The sequence below is a fragment of the Leucopleurus acutus genome (assembly GCF_964270905.1).
Source record: "Leucopleurus acutus genome assembly, chromosome: 3".
Lineage (NCBI taxonomy): Eukaryota > Metazoa > Chordata > Mammalia > Artiodactyla > Delphinidae > Leucopleurus > Leucopleurus acutus.
In genome coordinates this window covers 13,979,101-13,996,534 of record NC_139145.1, presented here as the reverse complement: position 1 = coordinate 13,996,534, position 17,434 = coordinate 13,979,101, and the positions used below count along the sequence as shown (strand labels likewise).

At 58.8% G+C, this 17,434-nt stretch overlaps 2 protein-coding genes across 4 annotated transcripts; one reads left to right on the top strand and one right to left on the bottom strand.

Annotated features, from left to right (window-relative positions):
- The first annotated feature begins 219 nt into the window (after positions 1–219).
- On the top strand, positions 220–6,479 carry SYDE1 (synapse defective Rho GTPase homolog 1). 2 transcript variants are annotated; one of them, XM_082836645.1, is made up of 8 exons: positions 220–638; positions 2,216–2,557; positions 2,659–3,303; positions 3,482–3,696; positions 4,349–4,475; positions 4,689–4,849; positions 5,449–5,674; positions 5,976–6,479. In XM_082836645.1, exons 1-8 carry the CDS (start codon positions 551–553, stop codon positions 6,377–6,379), a joined length of 2,208 nt encoding a protein of 735 aa, XP_082692771.1. In that variant the 5' UTR covers positions 220–550; the 3' UTR covers positions 6,380–6,479. The 2 variants fall into 2 exon arrangements, with proteins under 2 accessions (XP_082692771.1, XP_082692772.1); XM_082836646.1 differs by having other exon boundaries at positions 464–638; positions 2,402–2,557.
- A 1,075-nt stretch (positions 6,480–7,554) lies between these two features.
- On the bottom strand, positions 7,555–17,202 carry ILVBL (ilvB acetolactate synthase like). Of its 2 annotated transcripts, none has more exons than XM_082836651.1 (16): positions 17,107–17,202; positions 16,424–16,568; positions 14,989–15,190; positions 14,740–14,867; positions 14,516–14,654; positions 14,316–14,427; positions 11,566–11,665; positions 11,334–11,431; positions 11,088–11,224; positions 9,983–10,117; positions 8,818–8,932; positions 8,559–8,728; positions 8,412–8,482; positions 8,258–8,329; positions 7,976–8,081; positions 7,555–7,846 (listed from the first exon to the last, which is right to left on the bottom strand). In XM_082836651.1, the coding sequence occupies exons 2-16, from the start codon at positions 16,556–16,558 to the stop codon at positions 7,668–7,670; spliced, it is 1,899 nt and encodes a 632-aa protein (XP_082692777.1). In that variant the 5' UTR covers positions 16,559–16,568; positions 17,107–17,202; the 3' UTR covers positions 7,555–7,667. The 2 variants fall into 2 exon arrangements, with proteins under 2 accessions (XP_082692777.1, XP_082692778.1); XM_082836652.1 differs by lacking the exon at positions 17,107–17,202 and adding an exon at positions 16,856–17,080.
- Between the last annotated feature and the right edge of the window lie 232 nt (positions 17,203–17,434).

The following is a 17,434-nucleotide window of genomic DNA, read 5'->3' as shown; positions in this document are numbered from 1 at the left end:
GGCTGTTTGGGATGGTTTGTTAAAGAGCAGTAGTAACTGGAATTGGGGGGAAAGGGGAGTGGAGAACTGGGTGGAGGAGGGAGGCGCCAGAGTGGCATCCGGGAAACTAAGGAAGAGGGGGTGTCATCAAAACGAGTGGTGCCAGGGCTTGCACCAGGCTGGAGCAGTGGATGGGAGGAAAGAGAAGGGATTTGTTCAGGATGCATTTTGGAAGTAAACCCCAGAGAACTTTCTGTAGGCGATCACCAACGGAGGGTGGATAAGAGGAAAGACTAGGGCCCGCGACTGCGCCCAGATATTCAGAGCTGGAGCCCAGGAAGGTAGCACAGAGCCCCCGTTCCCTCCCCCTCCCGGCCCGGGCGACTGACTACATCTCCCAGCATCGCTCGCTCAGGCCGCGGGAAGGGAAAAAAAAAAAAAAAAAAGTTTGGGCCAAGCATTCCCGGAATGCGCTTCCTGCTGGCGCGGGGCGGGGGGCGGGCGGGGAGGCCCGGGCGGGGCGGGGCGGCCGGAGCCCGGGGCGCGCACTCCGCCCGGCCCGGGCCCCAGCATGGCCGAGCCGCTACTCAGGAAAACCTTCTCCCGCCTTCGGGGCCGGGAGAAACTTCCCCGGAAAAAGTCGGACGCGAAGGAGCGCGGTGAGAGGGGGAGGTGGGGAAGAAGGGGCGCCGAACCCCACCCGGCCTGGAAGCGGGTCCCGGGGCCCCAAGGATGGACAGGGGAAGCCCTGCGGAGCCCCCTGCGGAGCCCCCTGCGGGCCGGGGTTGGGGGCCGGGACACGCAAAGGTCCTGAAAGTAACGGGCTGCGGGGAGAGGGGGCGCGGACCGTTATGTGCGCCTGGCCAGGGATGCCAGCGCTTCGGCTCCTTGGGAGGCCCGGGAGGGGGCCTCGCCCCTGACAGGAAATGGGGCCGAGGCAGAGCGCCTGGAGAGTGCAGGGGAGGAGGAGCTGGGAGGCCTAGAAACTGGGGCTTATTCAGGCCGGGCAGGGGACACCCTGAGCCCTGGAGACCTGGGATGGGAGATGGGGGCGTACTCCTGCAGGGGAGGAGAGGCGGTGCATCAATCATGGTGGCTACCCCCCACCCCCTCTCACCTATTAACCACTGACTGCAGCTACGCCCAACCTTAGGCAGCCCCAAGAAACTGTCCCCTTTATACAGATAGGGAAACTGAGGCACGGAGCAGTTGGGTCATTTACCCAGTGCCAGGGAAGTGACTTAACAGCTCTGTGGACTATGCTACTAAATGAACCCAGAGAGAGGGTCCTGGGGAGTGGAAATCTGAAGTGACCAGAGGAGGGAGTCCTTAAAGAAACGGGCAGGACCTTAAAGAAATCAGAGCTGCGTGGGACAGGAAGTCCCGGAAAGGAAGGAGTTAAAGGAGGGAGGGCAGAAGACTCCATGGATCTGACCTCCCCCCAGCCCTTCCCAAAGATTCCCAAGGTTCCCAGAGCAGAGAGAAGGGACAGGGGTGCCCACGCACAAACACACACAGGAAACAGCCCGGGATGTCACAGAGAGGAGGATGGAGCAGGAGGGGGAGGTCCCAAGGGGGAGGCATTGACCGTGGGGGTCAGTCCTGGGCTGAGAGACGGTGGCAGGGGTTTGGAAGACAGGCAGGGAGGTGGGGAGTGACATGCTGCAGGTATGGGAGAACCCAGCAGGCACTCACTGACTGTCATGCCTGCTCCTGTCTTCCAAGCAAGCTAGGCAGCGTCCACTGTGGGCTATGCGCTTGACCAAGATATGAGTGCCTATGAAGTGCTCTCCGTGTTGAGCTCCCCGAAGCCTCCCTGAAGGGCGGCATCAAATCCCCACATTTCACAGGAGGACACTGAGACTCAGAGATGGAAAGTGACTTGCCCAAAGCCACCCAGTGAGAAGGGACAAGGGCAGGGCTCCATGCAGAGTAAACGAGGGGTGTAGGGAAGTAGAGTGGGGAATGCAGGGCCCAGGCCCAAAGAAACCCCACCAGACCTCTGAGGCTGGAGAGCAGAGGGACAGAGTCCTGTTTTGGATACCAGGGCCAGGGAGGTTGGGGAGGAGGCCGCGAGCTGGTAACAGATGAGACTGCTGGCCTGCAACCACCCATTCCAAATGAATGTGTGGAGTGTCAGTGCTGAGTGCATTCTCCTGCTGCGGGAAGAGCCCTGGGCCGGGACTGCTCTGGGAGCAGTGGGAGGCCAAGTCTCACACCCCTTGGTCTCTGCCAGGCCGCCCAGCCCAGCGCCCGGAGCCCAGTCCTCCAGAACCAGAGCCCCAGGCCCCGGAAGGATCCCAGGCTGGAGCAGAGGGGCCCCCCAGCCCCGAGGCGTCTCGGAGCCCGGCTCGGGGTGCCTACCTGCAGAGCCTGGAGCCCAGCAGCCGCCGATGGGTGCTGGGCGGGGCCAAGCCACCAGATGAGGCCACCTTGGGGCCCGGGGCAGCTGGCAGTAGGGAGCCTGCTGGTGAGATCTGGTACAACCCCATCCCTGAGGAGGACCCCAGACTCCTGGCACCTGAGCTCCCAGGCCCACAGCCAGGCTCAGCTGAGCAGGAGAGCCTGGCCTCCCCAGGTGAGCACAAGCTTCACACCCCGGGACCCCCAAGATGACTACAAGCCTTACCCCCAACCCGAGCCCAGATTTCTGGACCCTGAGGTCTGCTCTCCCCATAGGCGCAGCCCCCGCGAGTCCCCCAACCAAAGCCTCCCGCACCAAGTCCCCAGGCCCGGCCAGGCGGCTCTCAATGAAGATGAAGAAGCTGCCCGAGCTGCGGCGCCGCCTGAGTCTGCGGAGCACCCGGGCTGGCCGAGAGCGTGAGCGAGCCGCCCCCGCGGGGTCCGTCATCAGCCGTTACCACCTGGACAGCAGCGTGGGGACCCCGGGGCGGGCGGCAGTGTCTGAGGGCGCACGGGGCCTGAGGGCCGGTTACCTCAGTGATGGCGACTCTCCTGAGCGCCCAGCGGGGCCCCCGTCGCCCACTGCCTTCCGCCCCTATGAGGTGGGCCCATCGGCCCGGACGCCCCCCACTGCACTCTGGGGCCGCCTCAGCCTGCACCTGTACGGGCTGGGGGGGCTGCGACCGGCACCTGGGGCCACTCCGCGAGACCTCTGCTGCCTGCTGCAGGTGGATGGGGTGGCCCGGGCCCGAACGGGACCGCTGCGTGGGGGGCCAGACTTCCTGCGGCTGGACCACACCTTCCACCTGGAACTCGAGGCCGCGCGGCTGCTGCGGGCCCTGGTGCTGGCGTGGGACCCTGGCGTTCGGCGGCACCGGCCCTGCGCCCAGGGTACTGTGCTGCTGCCCACGGTTTTCCGAGGTAGGATGCATGGCTGCAGGGGAGGAGGTGTAGGGCACAGGATTCAGCTCAGGGCTCCCTCCTTCCTCCAGAGTGCCCAGGGTACTAAGCCCAGGATGAGGCGTGGGTTGGAGTAGAGACCAGGGCACGGGAGCCTATGGGGGCAGACGAGACTCAGGAGGTCCCCTTGTGTCTTCAGGGTGCGAGGCCCAGCAGCTGGCTGTGCGCCTGGAGCCCCAAGGGCTGCTGTATGCCAAGCTGACCCTGTCGGAGCAACAGGAAGCACCAGGTACAGCTGAGCCCCGAGTCTTCGGGCTGCCCCTGCCACTGCTGGTGGAGCGGGAACAGTCCCCGGGCCAGGTGCCCCTCATCATCCAGAAGTGTGTTGGGCAGATCGAGCGCCGAGGGCTACGGGTAAGTCCCTCACCCCACCCTAGCTAGGCCCAAGACCTCAGAACATCTCCCCAGAACACCCAGGGTATGGAGGCCAGGCTTCCCCCTACCCCACCTGGGGAACTCCTGGCTCCAATCCCAGCCTAGACAAGGGCAGGAGCTCCCGCTCCCTCCAGACCCTAGCACCTAGCCCAGAATTCATGGGTCATCTGTTCATTTAGTAACGTAGGATCCCAGCCGTTCTGGAGCTCAGAGTCTGATGAGGGAAAAGACATGACTGTAATAAATCACATATGTAAAACTGTGGCTGGGATAAGAGCAAAGAAACTGGGAGAGCTTAACGCAGGACCTGACCCGCTGGTTGGGGTAGTCAAGGAAGGCTTTCCAGAGGAGGTGACAAGTAAGCTGAAAATGAGTCAGAGTTTCCTGAGTCAAAGGATGTTGGTGCCAGGACAAGTGATCCAGAGGGTCTACAGGGCCAGGCTGTCCAGGCAGCCAGGTAGGATCCCCAATGACAGGCATCAGAGGAGCAGGAAGGCAGCCAGTGAAGCTACAGCCAGCCCCCAATCTCTCAGCCCACTGCCACTGTGATCTAGGCCTCTGGCCCTCACCCACAGGGCCCTGATCAGTCTGTGGCCCTGACAAGAGGACATCTCTCTGCTCCTGCCCCCAGGTAGTGGGGCTGTACCGTCTGTGTGGCTCAGCAGCTGTGAAGAAAGAGCTTCGAGATGCCTTTGAGCGGGACAGTGCAGCTGTCTGCCTCTCCGAGGACCTGTACCCCGATATCAATGTCATCACTGGTCAGCATGCCCCTTCTCTCTCCTGCCTGCTCCCCATTCAACCCTCACCTCAAGGCAGTCCCTGTGGTCCCTCTGGGACCTCACCCCTTCTGTTGGCCTTGTTTTCACCTTCCTGCACCTATCCTCCTCCTGTTCCCCTGCTCCCAGCCCCAGCTGAATCTCCAGCCTCAGAAACCAGGGGTGCCCTGACCAGAGTGGGCCCTGTATCCACAGGCATCCTCAAGGATTATCTGCGGGAGCTGCCTACCCCGCTCATCACCCAGCCCCTCTATCAGGTGGTGTTGGAGGCCATGGCCCGAGAGCCCCCAAGCAGGGCTCCTTCCAGCACTGAGGGCACCCGTGGGCTCCTCAGCTGCCTGCCAGATGTGGAGAGGGTGAGTTGGGCCTGGTGGGAGCAGGCAAGACAGGGAGTGGGCTGACATCAGCAGAATGTTTCACCCATGCCTGGGCCTGTGATGGCCATGAATGTGTGGCATTGTTACAATTCTAGAAAATAGGTGCTATTAGTATCCCCACTTTATAGATATGGAAGCCAAAGCCCAGAGCAGTTGAGTGAGTTACTTAAGGTTTCACAGGCAGAATGTATCAAAAATACAGACTCTGAACACAGGTGTGTCAACCTACCATAAGGGAAGTTCCTGGCTGTGGTATCCTGGGCAAGTCCCGATCCTCTCTGTGCCTCAATATCCTCATCTATAAAATGGGATTAATACCAGCCCTGCCTAACACACAGAGGAGTAGGCTCAAGCCCAAGTTCTGCCATTGCAAAGTTGAGTTACCTTTCGCTTCGGTCTCCCCTCCAGCAAAATGGGATCATAATACTAATACCTAATGGTTAAGTCTTAGCTGGGTCATCACCCAGCTATGAGACCTTGAACCTCAGTTTCCCCATTCTGAACCGCCTTAGTCTCCCTCAGGAGCGACAGGGGACCGGCTTTGCCCACCTCATGCTCTCCCAACCCTCTCCTCTCAGGCTACACTGACGCTTCTCCTGGACCACCTGCGCCTTGTCTCCTCCTTCCACGCCCACAACCGCATGACTCCGCAGAACCTGGCCGTTTGCTTCGGTCCTGTGCTGCTGCCGGCGCGCCAGGCACCCGCCAGGCCCCGCATCCGCAGCTCTGGCCCGGGCGTCTCGAATGCAGTGGACTTCAAGCGCCACATCGAGGTGCTGCACTACCTGCTGCAAGCCTGGCCAGGTGAGCTGGCCCTCGCCCCCGCCCCCGCGCCGCCGATCGTAGCCAGGCTGCCGCTACGATGCTTTCTCCAGTGGCCAATCAGAGTCTCGGGCTTCAGGCAAGCCGCGCCCCCTAGTCCGAGTAAGCTGGTACCTGGTTGCCTCAGCAACCAGTTCTAGCTCAGCCAGTGAAATCCTGATCCGGTCGAAGGCCTTGCCTTTCGACCGGCCAATCAGGGGCCTGGCTACCTAAGCAGCCAATCAGAGGTCTAGTTGCCACCGCTGGGCGTGACATCATCCAAGCCCTCCCTCTCCCTCCGCAGATCCGCGCAGGCCCCCAGAGGCTCCGGAGCTGGTCCCGTACCTGCGGCCCAAACGACAGCCGCCGCTGCACTTGCCGCTAGCGAGCCCCGAAGTGGTGACTCGGCCCCGCGGCCGGGGCGGCCCCGAGAGCCCGCCGAGCAACCGCTACGCCGGTGACTGGAGCGTTTGCGGGCGGGACTTCCTGCCTTGCGGGCGGGACTTCCTGTCCGGGCCGGACTACGACCACGTGACGGGCAGCGACAGCGAAGACGAGGACGAAGAGGCTGGCGAGCCGACGGTCGCCACCGACTTCGAAGACGACTTCGAGGCTCCCTTCAACCCGCACCTGAACCTCAAAGACTTTGATGCCCTCATCATGGACCTGGAGAGAGAGCTCTCCAAGCAGATCAACGTGTGTCTGTGAGCCGGGCGGGGCCGGACCCCGATTACTAAGGCCGGGCTCCTGGTTGCTAAGGCGGTGCCCTAACGACCTAGGGGGACCAGACCTGTAGCTCAGGCCTAGCTCCTGGTTCCTGGGGAGTTGCCTAGTGACCAGCCAACCCATTGCTGAGAAACATTCCTCGTTTCCAGTGCTCAACATTTGGGCACTGGTTGCGAAGGCCGGGGATTGGGAATTTTCGGGACCAGCTATTGTGGCCATCTTTTCTGAGTACCAAGGGCTTCTTCCCGGCTGCCAAAAGGCAGTTCTGCTTGCAGGGCTGGCTGGCCTCTCTTGCTTCCCCTTAGCCAGGGAAACGCCAGTTACTGTGAGCATCACCCTGGGATGGTGAGACACCCCCCCAGTTCAGTCCTCTTGCTGCTGCCAACCAAATCAGTATTAGCTTTGAGCACTGCACTCTGCTTCTCCCTCGGCGGGCCCAAGGACTATCATGAGGTACTGTTTGAGGCAGGGTGGGGGAAAGCCCCTATCCTGGGCTCTGGCTGGATAGGAGCAGCCTGAGGCTTATAGGAAAACAGCTGGTTTCCCCACTCTCTTTTCCGAGGAAAACCCCATAATTGCCTCAAACCAGCAAAAGTAGATAGCAGAGTATGGCCCTTCCCCTCCCCAATTCTTCCTCCCCATTCCTGAACAAATTGAGCACTTATAAGACCTCCCTTTCGGAGGGGCCCCACCTGAAGTGTCAGGCTGGGGGCATTTTGGTACGGAACATATTTATTGCCTCCGTGCGTGTGTGTCTGTGTGTGAGGACTAGTGTGCATGGACATGTCTAGAGCAGGCATGTGGGGCTCTTTCAGGGACCACAGAGCGGGGAAAGAGTTTGCAGTGCCCAGGCACCCTGAAATCTCCAGTAATGGTGCCTCAGTGAGCCCCAGAGTTCCAGTGGGAGAGTAGGGTCCCCTCCTGTCTCCTCCCTCTTTCCCTCACTTCCATCTTTGTGGACAATAAATCAGTATGCACAGGTTCTGGGATGAGTACTTGGGCCCACATGGACCAGAGGTGGTTTATTCAATGTGTAAGAGAGAAGGGGAGAAAGGACACAGCTGAGCCCACAAAGAAAAAGGCCCAAGGGCTCTCCAGTGCTGCCAAGGAGCCTCTCTGAGCTCTGAGCCCTCCAGCCCCTCCTTGTCCTCAGGGAGGGTTCTAGGGTCACTGGGCCTCATGGGATAGGCCCAGGGCAAGCAAGGATGAGAAACCAGCTTGGCACAGTCCAGGGGTGGGAAGAGAGCCAAGGGCACTGACCCATGAGGCCCTACACGGCAATAGAGCCATCTCGGAAGTCCGTCCTCCCGATGAGGATGTTGACCACAACTGGGTGGCCATCTTGGCACTGCCGCTGGGCATCGTGCAGCACCTTGACCACCTGATCCTCACTCTCTCGTGAAAGTAGCAAGCCCTGGGCTCCCAGCCCCATGGCCGCCTTGTGATAACCTAAAAGGGGAGATCAAGTCAGAATGATGGCAGAACCCAGCCTACCATGCAGCTAGCCCAGGAGAGGAACATACATTCAGCTGGGCCTGAAACAGCTTTCCCCCGTCCCACCCATCCCAGGCCCCTCACCAGCGTAAGCCAAGCCACAGGCCACATTGCTGCCCAGACAGGGCACCTGCTCCCGGGAAATCTGGGTCCAGCCAGCATCGTTCCCTATCAGAGCTATCACTGGGATCTGCAGGGAGAGGATGAGGCCAGGCCACAGCCTTCAGTCCCAGGGCTTGGCCAGCCACAGGTCAAAGACAGGGACAGGACCCCTGCGAGCCAAGCAGCCCCCTCCCCAGCCCACCCCACCCCTGATGACATCTCCCAGAACCCCAGGCTATGAGCTTCCCTTGGTCACCCGGTCACCTTGTGTCTGACGAAGGTGTCAAATTCGATGAGGCTGTAGCCAAAGGCTCCATCCCCAAACAGACACCAGACCTGAGGGGGTAGCAAGGATGGCTGGGGTGGCTCACAGCCCAGAAAGCGGCGAGCCTCCTGCCCCCAGCACGCTCTGACTCACCTCGGCATCCGGCTGACACAGTTTGGCGCCAAGTGCAAATCCCGCACCAACCCCCAGAGTACCGAAGGCCCCTAGAAGAACCAAGAGCAGGTGGGTGTGAAGGGGCCCCGACGACGCAAGCTGCCCCAGGCATAGGCCCGCCCTTACCAGGATCGAGCCAGCGCAGGGGGCCACGGGGCTGCACCAGGTGGGCGGCTGTACCCACGAAGTCCCCACCATCGACCACCAGAATGGAGTTGTCGGGCAGAGTTTCCTCCACCAGCTGCAGTACCCGCACCGGGTTAAGGTGCTCGGCTACAGGCATCGATGCCTTCTCCCTGTGATGGAGGAACGCAGGTCAGCAGAGCCAGCGGCATGGGCCCCCGGGAACCCGCAACCCCCCAGGTCCACTCTACCCAGCCCCCACCTAAAGGTCTGCTCCTTCTGTCGGTCAGCCTGCCGAAGCTCCTCTGCCCAGTCTGAGGCCCATGTCTGGCCCTGAAGGCCCTGTGCCAGCTTCACCATGAAGGAGCCCACGTCTCCTGGGGAAGGAAGAGGGCAGAGCTGCAGGGAGATGGCCTCCTCCTGCCCTTCAAGCACCAGAGGCCCAAAGACAGCAGGAAGCCAACAGGCATCTACACAGGAGGCAAAGAAGCAGGCCAGGGGGTTCCTAGCACAAAATGGGTGAAACACACCCCAGAGCCTGCCGGAACAAGTCAGGGCAACAGGGGTGTGAGGGAGAGCAAGGCCAAAGCAGCTAGGTTTAGGGAGCACAAAGTGGGTTAGAAACTCACATCAGCCTCTGTCTCCTGCCTCCCCATCACACCCCAGATCAGGCAGTATTGTCATTTCTGCCTCTGAAACACGTCACTAAAAACACCTCCATCCTCCAAGCACATCTCTACAACCCAGGCATGCAGAGTGCTTGTACAGTGAACAAATAAACAAGCCAGTGATGATGTACTTTTCCCCATCTCCATTTTAGAAATGATCACACAGAGGCTCAGCGAAGTTGAGTTTCTCCTCCCTCTCCATCCCCACTCCAGGCCTCATCGTTTCTGTCCTGCCCTAACAGGCCCCTTGCCTCCACCCAGTCCCCTCCAACTCGCTGCCCACCAGCTGCTACAGTGGATCTTCCCAAACATGAATGCAAATGGTGCCACTTCTCTGCTTGACACAAGTTCCCTCTCGCCTGCACCGCAGGGTAGAGTCAACGTCCTTGGAACGATGGGCAAAGCAGGGCCTGGAAAGGCCATGGAAGAGGACTGAACAGGGGTGGAGGAGCCACAACAGGACAAGAGAGACCTCGGGGCAGGTCCTAAGGGCAGCAGGCGACGTGGGAGAGTACAGACAGGGGATGTGATCACACGCACATTCCCAGGCCTTCCCTCTGGTGCCCACCCTACCATTAGTTCATCCAGAAGCACCCCATCAGTCTAAGGACCAAATACGCGTCTCTGGCCGACTCGGGGCCCCCCTGGGGCACGGTCCAGGCCTTGGTCACCAGCACCCAGCTCAAGCCAGCTGCAGCAGAGGCCAGGAGGAGAGGAACCGGAAAGAATACATATGTGAGGGGGCTGCTAGGGGCTTACCCTGCACAGCCTCCTGGGGCTTCCAGAACATGTCTGAGTTCATCAACATCTCTTTCCGGTTACGGTTGACAATGATGATCTTGCTGCTGCGGCTGAGGACACGGCCATAGGACAGACGGAAGTCACACACCGTTCCTAGGGTAGGGGACAGAGTCTCGGTGGACAAAGGGCCAGCATCCTGGGGAGTACCCGCTACCTTACTTAATCCACTGAACGCATAAAGGTCTTCACCTCTCCCTGTACCAGTGTCACCTGCAATGAGACTTCGCAGCTCCCCACCCCATGAACCTGGGCTGGCCTCAGGACGTGCTTTGGCCCATAGAATGTGAGAGAAGTGATGGCATGCGTTCCTGAGGCCAGACCTCCAGAAGCCCTGCAGCTTCCACTCTCTCCCTCTCACATAAACTTGCTCCCCAAGCCCTGCATGTTTCTCAACATCCACCAAGTGAACAAGCCCAGGCTAGCCTGCTGGAGGATGAGAAACATGGAGGAGGTAGGGGAGAGTGAAAGAACTCAGTTACCCCAGCTGAGGCCAAGCTAGCCCAGCCTACAGCCAACCAACCCCCAAGTTACAAGCCAGCCCAGCCTGGATCAGCACAGCTGCCTTCCCGCCTCTCTGCGCGCAGACTCGGGAATGAGCCCTACCAAAATGACAAAAACTACCACCTAACCCCAGGGGGGTCTTGAGAAATGATACGTGCGTTTTAAGCCACTGAGTTCACGGTGGTTATTACACAACAATAGCTAACTGATACAACTACTATGTCTCTGGCAGGATTCAAGCACTTTATGTAAAAGTATATATGCTGTAGGTGTACGTGCTGTGTAAATGCTGTGTAACGCGTACAAATGCAAATGCTGTACACAAAGTACCACAGGTGCCCGCTATCTCTGTGTAAAGCTGGGTCACAGGACACAACTGCAACCTGGCGAGGGTTCACCTGAATTTCAGGTCCAGGGGAAGGGGGGTGGTAAGAGGTAGGAGGGTGGCTGATTATGAGAGTGGGGTGCCAGCCAGTACCTGACTAGGAGGGGCAGGGTTACACGATTAGGGAGGTGCCTAGTGGGAGGGAAAGGAAAGGGGGGGTGGGAGGATGAGGCCCACCTGCCAGGACGACAACATCTGCCTTCTTCAGGGCGGCGCTGCGGTTCTGCCGGATGTGAAGGGGGTGGCTCCGGCCCAGCAGTCCCCGCGCCATCCCGCCCAGGAAGCAGGGGACACCCAGGGTCTCCACAGCAACCCTAGGGGTCCAGGCAGAACAGAGGTGAGTGTGGCCAAGGGCCTGCCCCTCCTCACAGGGCCCCAGGGGACCAGGGATGTGACAGTAAGGGCAAGCCTGAGGCTTCTCACCGAAGTTTGTCTGAGGGTGTCGGAGGCAACAGGGCCTGGCTCCCGAGCAGCACAAGGGGCCTTTTGGCCCGGCTCAGGATCTCAACACAGCGCTGAACCTGGGGCAAGAGGTGGGGCTCAAATAGCCACCCCTGAGTCACCATCAGCCCCCAAGATCACAGCCCCAGTACTGGGTCAGAGAGAAGCCACACAGCAGGTGGGGGTCCCTGGCCAGGGCACAGAGGCAATTCACCTGCTGAGGGGAAGCCTGAGGGATGTCCAGAGGCAGAGGCCCCTCAGGCTGAGGCTCCCAGGCTCCTGCAAAGAGGTTGGCCAGGTAATTCTCTAAGTACCTGCGAAGGGGAGAGGAAGAGTCAGTTACCAGGAGTCATACCAGGGTTCCAGAAGCTGAAGGAGGAGAAGGGCCGGGAAAGGGACCAGGAAGGCAGTAGGACAGGAACAGAGGTACAAAAGCAACAGCCCAGGGACAGACAGACCCCAGTGGCTGAGTGCCCAGTGGCCTGTTTCCCCTCAGAAGGTTCTGGTGACCATCCCAACCTGACACAGACCCTCAAACCAAGTGCCACCAGCGTGGAGTGCCAGAATCAGGGGCCATGGCTGCGGGGTCAGACGGAGGTGGGCTTGAGTTCTGGCTCTGCTGCTTCCTGTGTGACTGTGGGTGAGTGACCCAACTTTTCTGAGCTTCCTCCTCTGAAAAATGTAAAAGGGAACATCTCTCCCAAGGTTCAGAGATCTAGCCACTCAGGATATAAAGCACATTGCAAAACACTCGATTAATTGGAGTTATTAACAATCGTCCGTACCCTTGCCTTTCTCTGGCTTCTGATGTCTCCTTACTCATTGGGTCACAGGGCCCTGGAGACACAAAGATAAATCCCGCTCAGCCCTGCCCTCAAGGACACTCAATCCAGCCAAAAATACACATGTGGGCATCAGCCGGCTAGAATTAGTCAGAGCCTGAAGCTTCTGTTTCTCTTTCGAGGAGGAGTAAAGATCGCAGAAAATGAGAAGAGACCAAGGATGGAACCGTGGGGAACCCTAACATGGAAAGAAAAGGCAAGGCACTAGCCAGCCTTGCAGGGGGCTAGTTCCCTAATCATGTCGGAGGAAGGTTGGGAGACACCTTGCCTTACGCTTGGTATGACACTGGACTCAGCCCTATTCTTATTTAAGATAATAATGGTTAATTCCTTTATACTTCAGCATATGCTTTGCACTGTCAAAATCATCTCATTTTATTCATCACAGAATCTCAGTCTAGAGAGAAAAAGCAACGTTGGTCCATCTTACAGATGAGGAAGCTGAAGTCATATATTTAATCACAATATGTATAAGTGAAATCATTATGCTGTAACCCTTAAACTTACACAGTGCTGTATGTCAATTATATCTCAATAAAACTGGAAGAAAAAAAGGTTTAATCATTTGTTCAAGGTTAACACAGCTAGTTAGTGGCAGTCCTGGGATTCGAACCCATCTCTCTGGACTTTCATTTCACTCATTATAGATGGAACACAGCTCTGTGGATAAAGCATTGAAGGTTCCTCCAGGCTGAATCCTAGTGCGCCATTAACAAACTGGACAACTTCATGCAAGTCATTCAACTGCCTTGGGTCTCAGTTACCTAATCTATGAAATGGGCATAATAATACCTCTGAGTCTTAACTCAAAGGGTTGTTATAAAAGACATGTGAGTAAACCTGCTACTCCTTGAGCTGGCCCTCGAGGTGCTTCTCACACGCCCGTGTGCAGGGACCTGTCTGTCCTGTTCATGCCCATCCCGGTACCTAGCACATAGCAGCACTTGCTAAATATTTGGAGGGGGAATGGAAGGCAGAGGGGCAAGGACAGGCAAATGCAAGGGGCAGAGGGCAAAGAGGAGGAGGAGGAGGAAAATTGATTCTCTTTTCTTTTTTTTATTTTTTTTTTTGCGGTACGCGGGCCTCTCACTGTTGTGGCCTCCCCCGTTGTGGAGCACAGGCTCCGGACGCGCAGGCTCAGCGGCCATGGCTCACGGGCCCAGCCGCTCCGCGGCATGTGGGATCCTCCCAGACTGGGGCATGAACCTGTGTCCCCTGCATCGGCAGGCGGACTCTCAACCACTGCGCCACCAGGGAAGCCCTGATTCTCCTTTCTGCACCGTTTCAGCCAGGCCCACCTCAGTGGTGACCAAAAATGGATCCTTTTCATGTACCTCTGCTAGGGCTATGCCCCTACTTAGAACGCTTTTTATCCCGTCAACAGAAAGAAACTCCCCCTTGAAACTTGTAGCTCTTCCAGGAAAACCTTCAAGCTTGTCCCAGGCCAGCCCCACTGACCTGCTCTCTCCAACATCCTGGCCACTCACCACTCAGAAGTCCCATAGTGGTCCCAGACTGAGCTGTGCCCATGTCATGGGCCCATAGGGACACATCGTTCCCTTATCCTGGCCTGCTGGAGGTCCAGGCACTCATATGTGATCCATCCAGATGTATCCCACAGCTACCACCCAGATTCCAGACCACCATCATCTCTCATCCCAGTGACCGCCACACCTCCTCCCTGGCTTCCCAGCTTCCACCTGACCCGAAAGTCCACACTCCAGCAATAGTCAGAGGGAACATAATAAAAACCCAAGCCAGGGTATCCCGTGCCAATGCTTAAGACCCTGCAGTGCCTCTCAATGCACCTCAAATTAAAAACAAAGCCAGGTCTGCCAAGTGGCTCCTGCTGGCTGCTCTGGGCTCAGTCTCTGCCCCTCTCCCCTTTGCTCACCTGCTGCCACCACATGGGCCACTTTGCTTTCCCAACCCACCAACTTCATTCCTGCCTCAGCATACGTGCATATTCTATTTCCTCTACCTGGAATGCTCTTCCCACCGCTGGCTCCTCTCAACTGATGTGCAAATCAATGAATGAGTCAAAGGAGAGATGGGTGCTAGCAGGAGGTTGCAGGAGAAGCCAGCGGATAGGGGAGGGTATGGTAGGAGTTGGGCTACTTACCAGGAGACCCCTTGACCCACGAGGCCCTTGGGCGGCTTAGCTGGCACCATCTCCTTCTGAACCACGAAGTAGGGGTACAGCACATCGATAGGCAGTTCCACAAACACCGGGCCTGCATGGACAGGGAGAGCGCTGAGTCTGCTGTGTCTCCCAGCCCCCAGGCCCTAGGGCCTGACCACTGCCCAGCCCCCGCCCCGCACCTGGGGTGCCCGACTGAGCAGCAGCCATCGCGGCCCTCAGGGTGGGGATGATCTCCCGCACCCTCTGCACAGAAGCACAAAACTTGCAGAGTGGCCGGAACAGGGACATCTGATCAATAGCCTGGAGTGCGCCCCGGTTCTGGTGGAGACAGGAGTCCAGGGAGTCAACACATGAGAACTTCCAGGCTCCCTGGGGCCCCTGCCACCCCTCAAGAAGAGGGTACCTGCAGCAGGGTGCTGGCAGCCCCACCCAGAAGCAGGACTGGGGACTGGGCTATCTGGGCATTCTTCACCGCAGTCACTGTGTTGGTGAGGCCGGGGCCCGCTGTCACCGCCACCACGCCCACTGTCCCTGAAACACAAACCGCGTCACAGCTGTGTCCACCCTCCTGGCCAGCCCCCCCATCAAAAACCCTGCCCCTCAAAGACATCCCAGTCTCACCAGCCCCTAGCCCTCTCCACTCTGCCCTCACCGGTCAGGCGGGCCACAGCATCAGCTGCAAAGACGGCTGTGACTTCGTGGCGGGTGTCCACCACGCGGATGCCCAGCTTCTCACAGGCCACCAGCAGTGGGGAAATGTGCCCGCCGACCAGCGTGAAAAGGAACCGCACGCCATGGGCCCTCAGCACGGCTGCCACATTCTCCCCACCATGCCGGATGCTTGCCTTGTCCACCTGGGCCCGAAAAGGGGGAGAAGCGAGATTGTCAAGGACCAGGGCACGGGCACCAGGGCAGGTGGGAAGAAGGACAATCCCCCTCCCCCAGGAAGGAGGGCAGGGGCAGGGTCGGAGGGCAGGGGAAGCTTGGTGTTGCTTAGGCACATATTACACTATACACCTGGCTCAGAGTAGGACATATCATCTTGTCAGATCCTCCTGACGTTATATCCTTTTACAACTACAGAGATCAAGACTCCTGAGCAAGACTCAAAGTCCCATAGAACCAATGCTCTTAAAGCCCCCCACTCTGTAACACTGCCCGCCTCAGGGATGGCGGGGCAAGAAGGAAGAGAGGTTAGGGAAGGTCGATCCACAGAACCCAAGGGAGTTTGGCCAGGGGCCATCTGCTGGGACTCCAGAACGGCCTGCTCTCCAGTATCAGGGCATCTTGCTTAATGTGACTGCTGACTCCAGCCTACCAGACTCCCTCCTACTCACTGGGCCCAGTTAACAGGCCGCCAGCCGCCACGTGCCTGACATGGGAGCAGCCTGCTGACACAGACAGTGCTTCTGCACAGCAACGCACACCAGAGGCCTTTGCCTTAAATCTCCACAAATCCTCAAGTTGCTGCTGGTTAGGAGAGGAAGGACTGGGGAGAGGGTCTGGGGAAGGGGTAAATTTCTGAGAGAGAAGACAAGTAGTTCAGAGCAAGGTCTGTGGGGTCAGCTCTTCCCCAAACAGGTCTCCTAACACAAGCTATCACACAACCTCTCTGAGCCTCGGTTTCCTTTGTGGAAAATGAAGACAGAAACAAGAGTATCTATTCCGGAATGTATTGGGTACGTGGGAAAATCCTTCTGAAGCGCTGAGCTCAGCAGACAGCAACTGTCACAAAAGAGTCACAGCCGTCCACGTCCTCTGGTGCCTGCTCTCTGCACTCTGACCCCATCGTGTTACGGAGCACTGCTCCGTGAAAAGGGCTCGAGGCCCCTGAGGAAGGAGGTGGGCGGGGGGTTGAGTGCCCAGGCAGGTGTAGCCTCCCTGTGACCTCTTCCTAGAGGCAAAGTCCAGAGCCCCGTAAGCAGCTCAGCAACAGCGACAGGATACTGGAAAGAATCTCCCGACCAGTCCCTCTGGATTAACCGGACCTCACTCTCCCCGCCTATAAAATGGGTTAGCTGGAAAGAACGCTGGAAGTCCACTCCTTTGGCTGCCCCCGGCCCGTCTCCCTTGTATTTCCCCTGAACCTTGTGCATCAATTGATAGAAGAGCCCCAGGCGGTGAGCGGCGCCCAGCAAGGCGGCCACTAGCGTCGCGAAACCCAGGAGCAGGAAAGAGGGGAAGAAGCCCCCAGCAGGGGCGGCCGCCGCGGGCGTCTCCATGAGATGGCACCTAAGGGAGAAAGAGCAGGGCTAGGACGTTGGCGTGACAATTAAATTATCCAGAAGAAGGCACGCCCCCTCTCCCAGCCCAGATCCCGGGCCACGCCCCTTGGCAAGAGTTTCTGCGCGGCCACGCCCCTTACACCCCCAGGCTCCGGACCAGGCCAAAACTCTCAGGGACCTGGCCACACCTCTTACAACGCCAGCCCACCCCCCTTACGTCACCACAACCACCTAACGAGGTCACCACAGGTCAATGCGGCGACAAAGCCTCAAGATAGCTATTTTCCTACTTACCTACTTCTCAAAGGATCGGCGGGAAGCCCCGCCTCTCTTTGACATCAAGGACCCGAATCTCAGCCCTAGTGGTGAGCCCACCCCACGTCTACGCCCCCAAGTTAGCGTGCATGACCCTCTCCACAAGCCAGACCCCTCCCCCCTAGCGAGCGCCCGGGCCCGAGCCTGTCCCCCGACCCCAGGCCTCGAGTCGAGGTCAGGTTGCATCGGGATGCTTCTCCAACCCCCGGGGCATTTTAACCTTCACCTACAGGAAATGGCGCTAACTCCAGAGGAATTCCGCTCCCTTCGTGTCACGTGAACAGGCGCGCGGCTTGAACAGGCTGGGCCGGACAGCTGTGGCCTTGCCCCTTTTTCCCACTTGGATCCGGGGCGCCCAGTAGTCCGGCCCGACGCGCGTGCGCTCAGCTGCAGGGCACCTCCTATAAGAGCCCTGTCTCTACTGGCCGCCCGTTGCACAAGCTCCGCCCTCCCTCGCTTCCCATTGGCTCGCACTGCAGGCCTCACGCTTTTTTTTTACAAGAGGCCACGCCCCTCCGCGGCTTCCAGTCGCCGGGAGTTCGGCGCGATCCACCTTCC

Bases quoted from the DNA above. Each gene is read 5' to 3' on its own strand.
- SYDE1 (XM_082836645.1), top strand. From the start codon at position 551: ATGGCCGAGCCGCTACTCAGGAAAACCTTCTCCCGCCTTCGGGGCCGG. The intron at 3,304-3,481 runs GTAGGATGCATG...TTGTGTCTTCAG, and splicing joins GCTGCCCACGGTTTTCCGAG to GGTGCGAGGCCCAGCAGCTG. The intron at 4,476-4,688 runs GTCAGCATGCCC...CTGTATCCACAG, and splicing joins CGATATCAATGTCATCACTG to GCATCCTCAAGGATTATCTG.
- ILVBL (XM_082836651.1), bottom strand. From the start codon at position 16,558: ATGGAGACGCCCGCGGCGGCCGCCCCTGCTGGGGGCTTCTTCCCCTCT. The intron at 11,432-11,565 runs GTGAATTGCCTC...CTCTTGCCCCAG, and splicing joins CTCAGGCTTCCCCTCAGCAG to GTTCAGCGCTGTGTTGAGAT. The intron at 11,225-11,333 runs GTGAGAAGCCTC...CTGGACCCCTAG, and splicing joins ACACCCTCAGACAAACTTCG to GGTTGCTGTGGAGACCCTGG.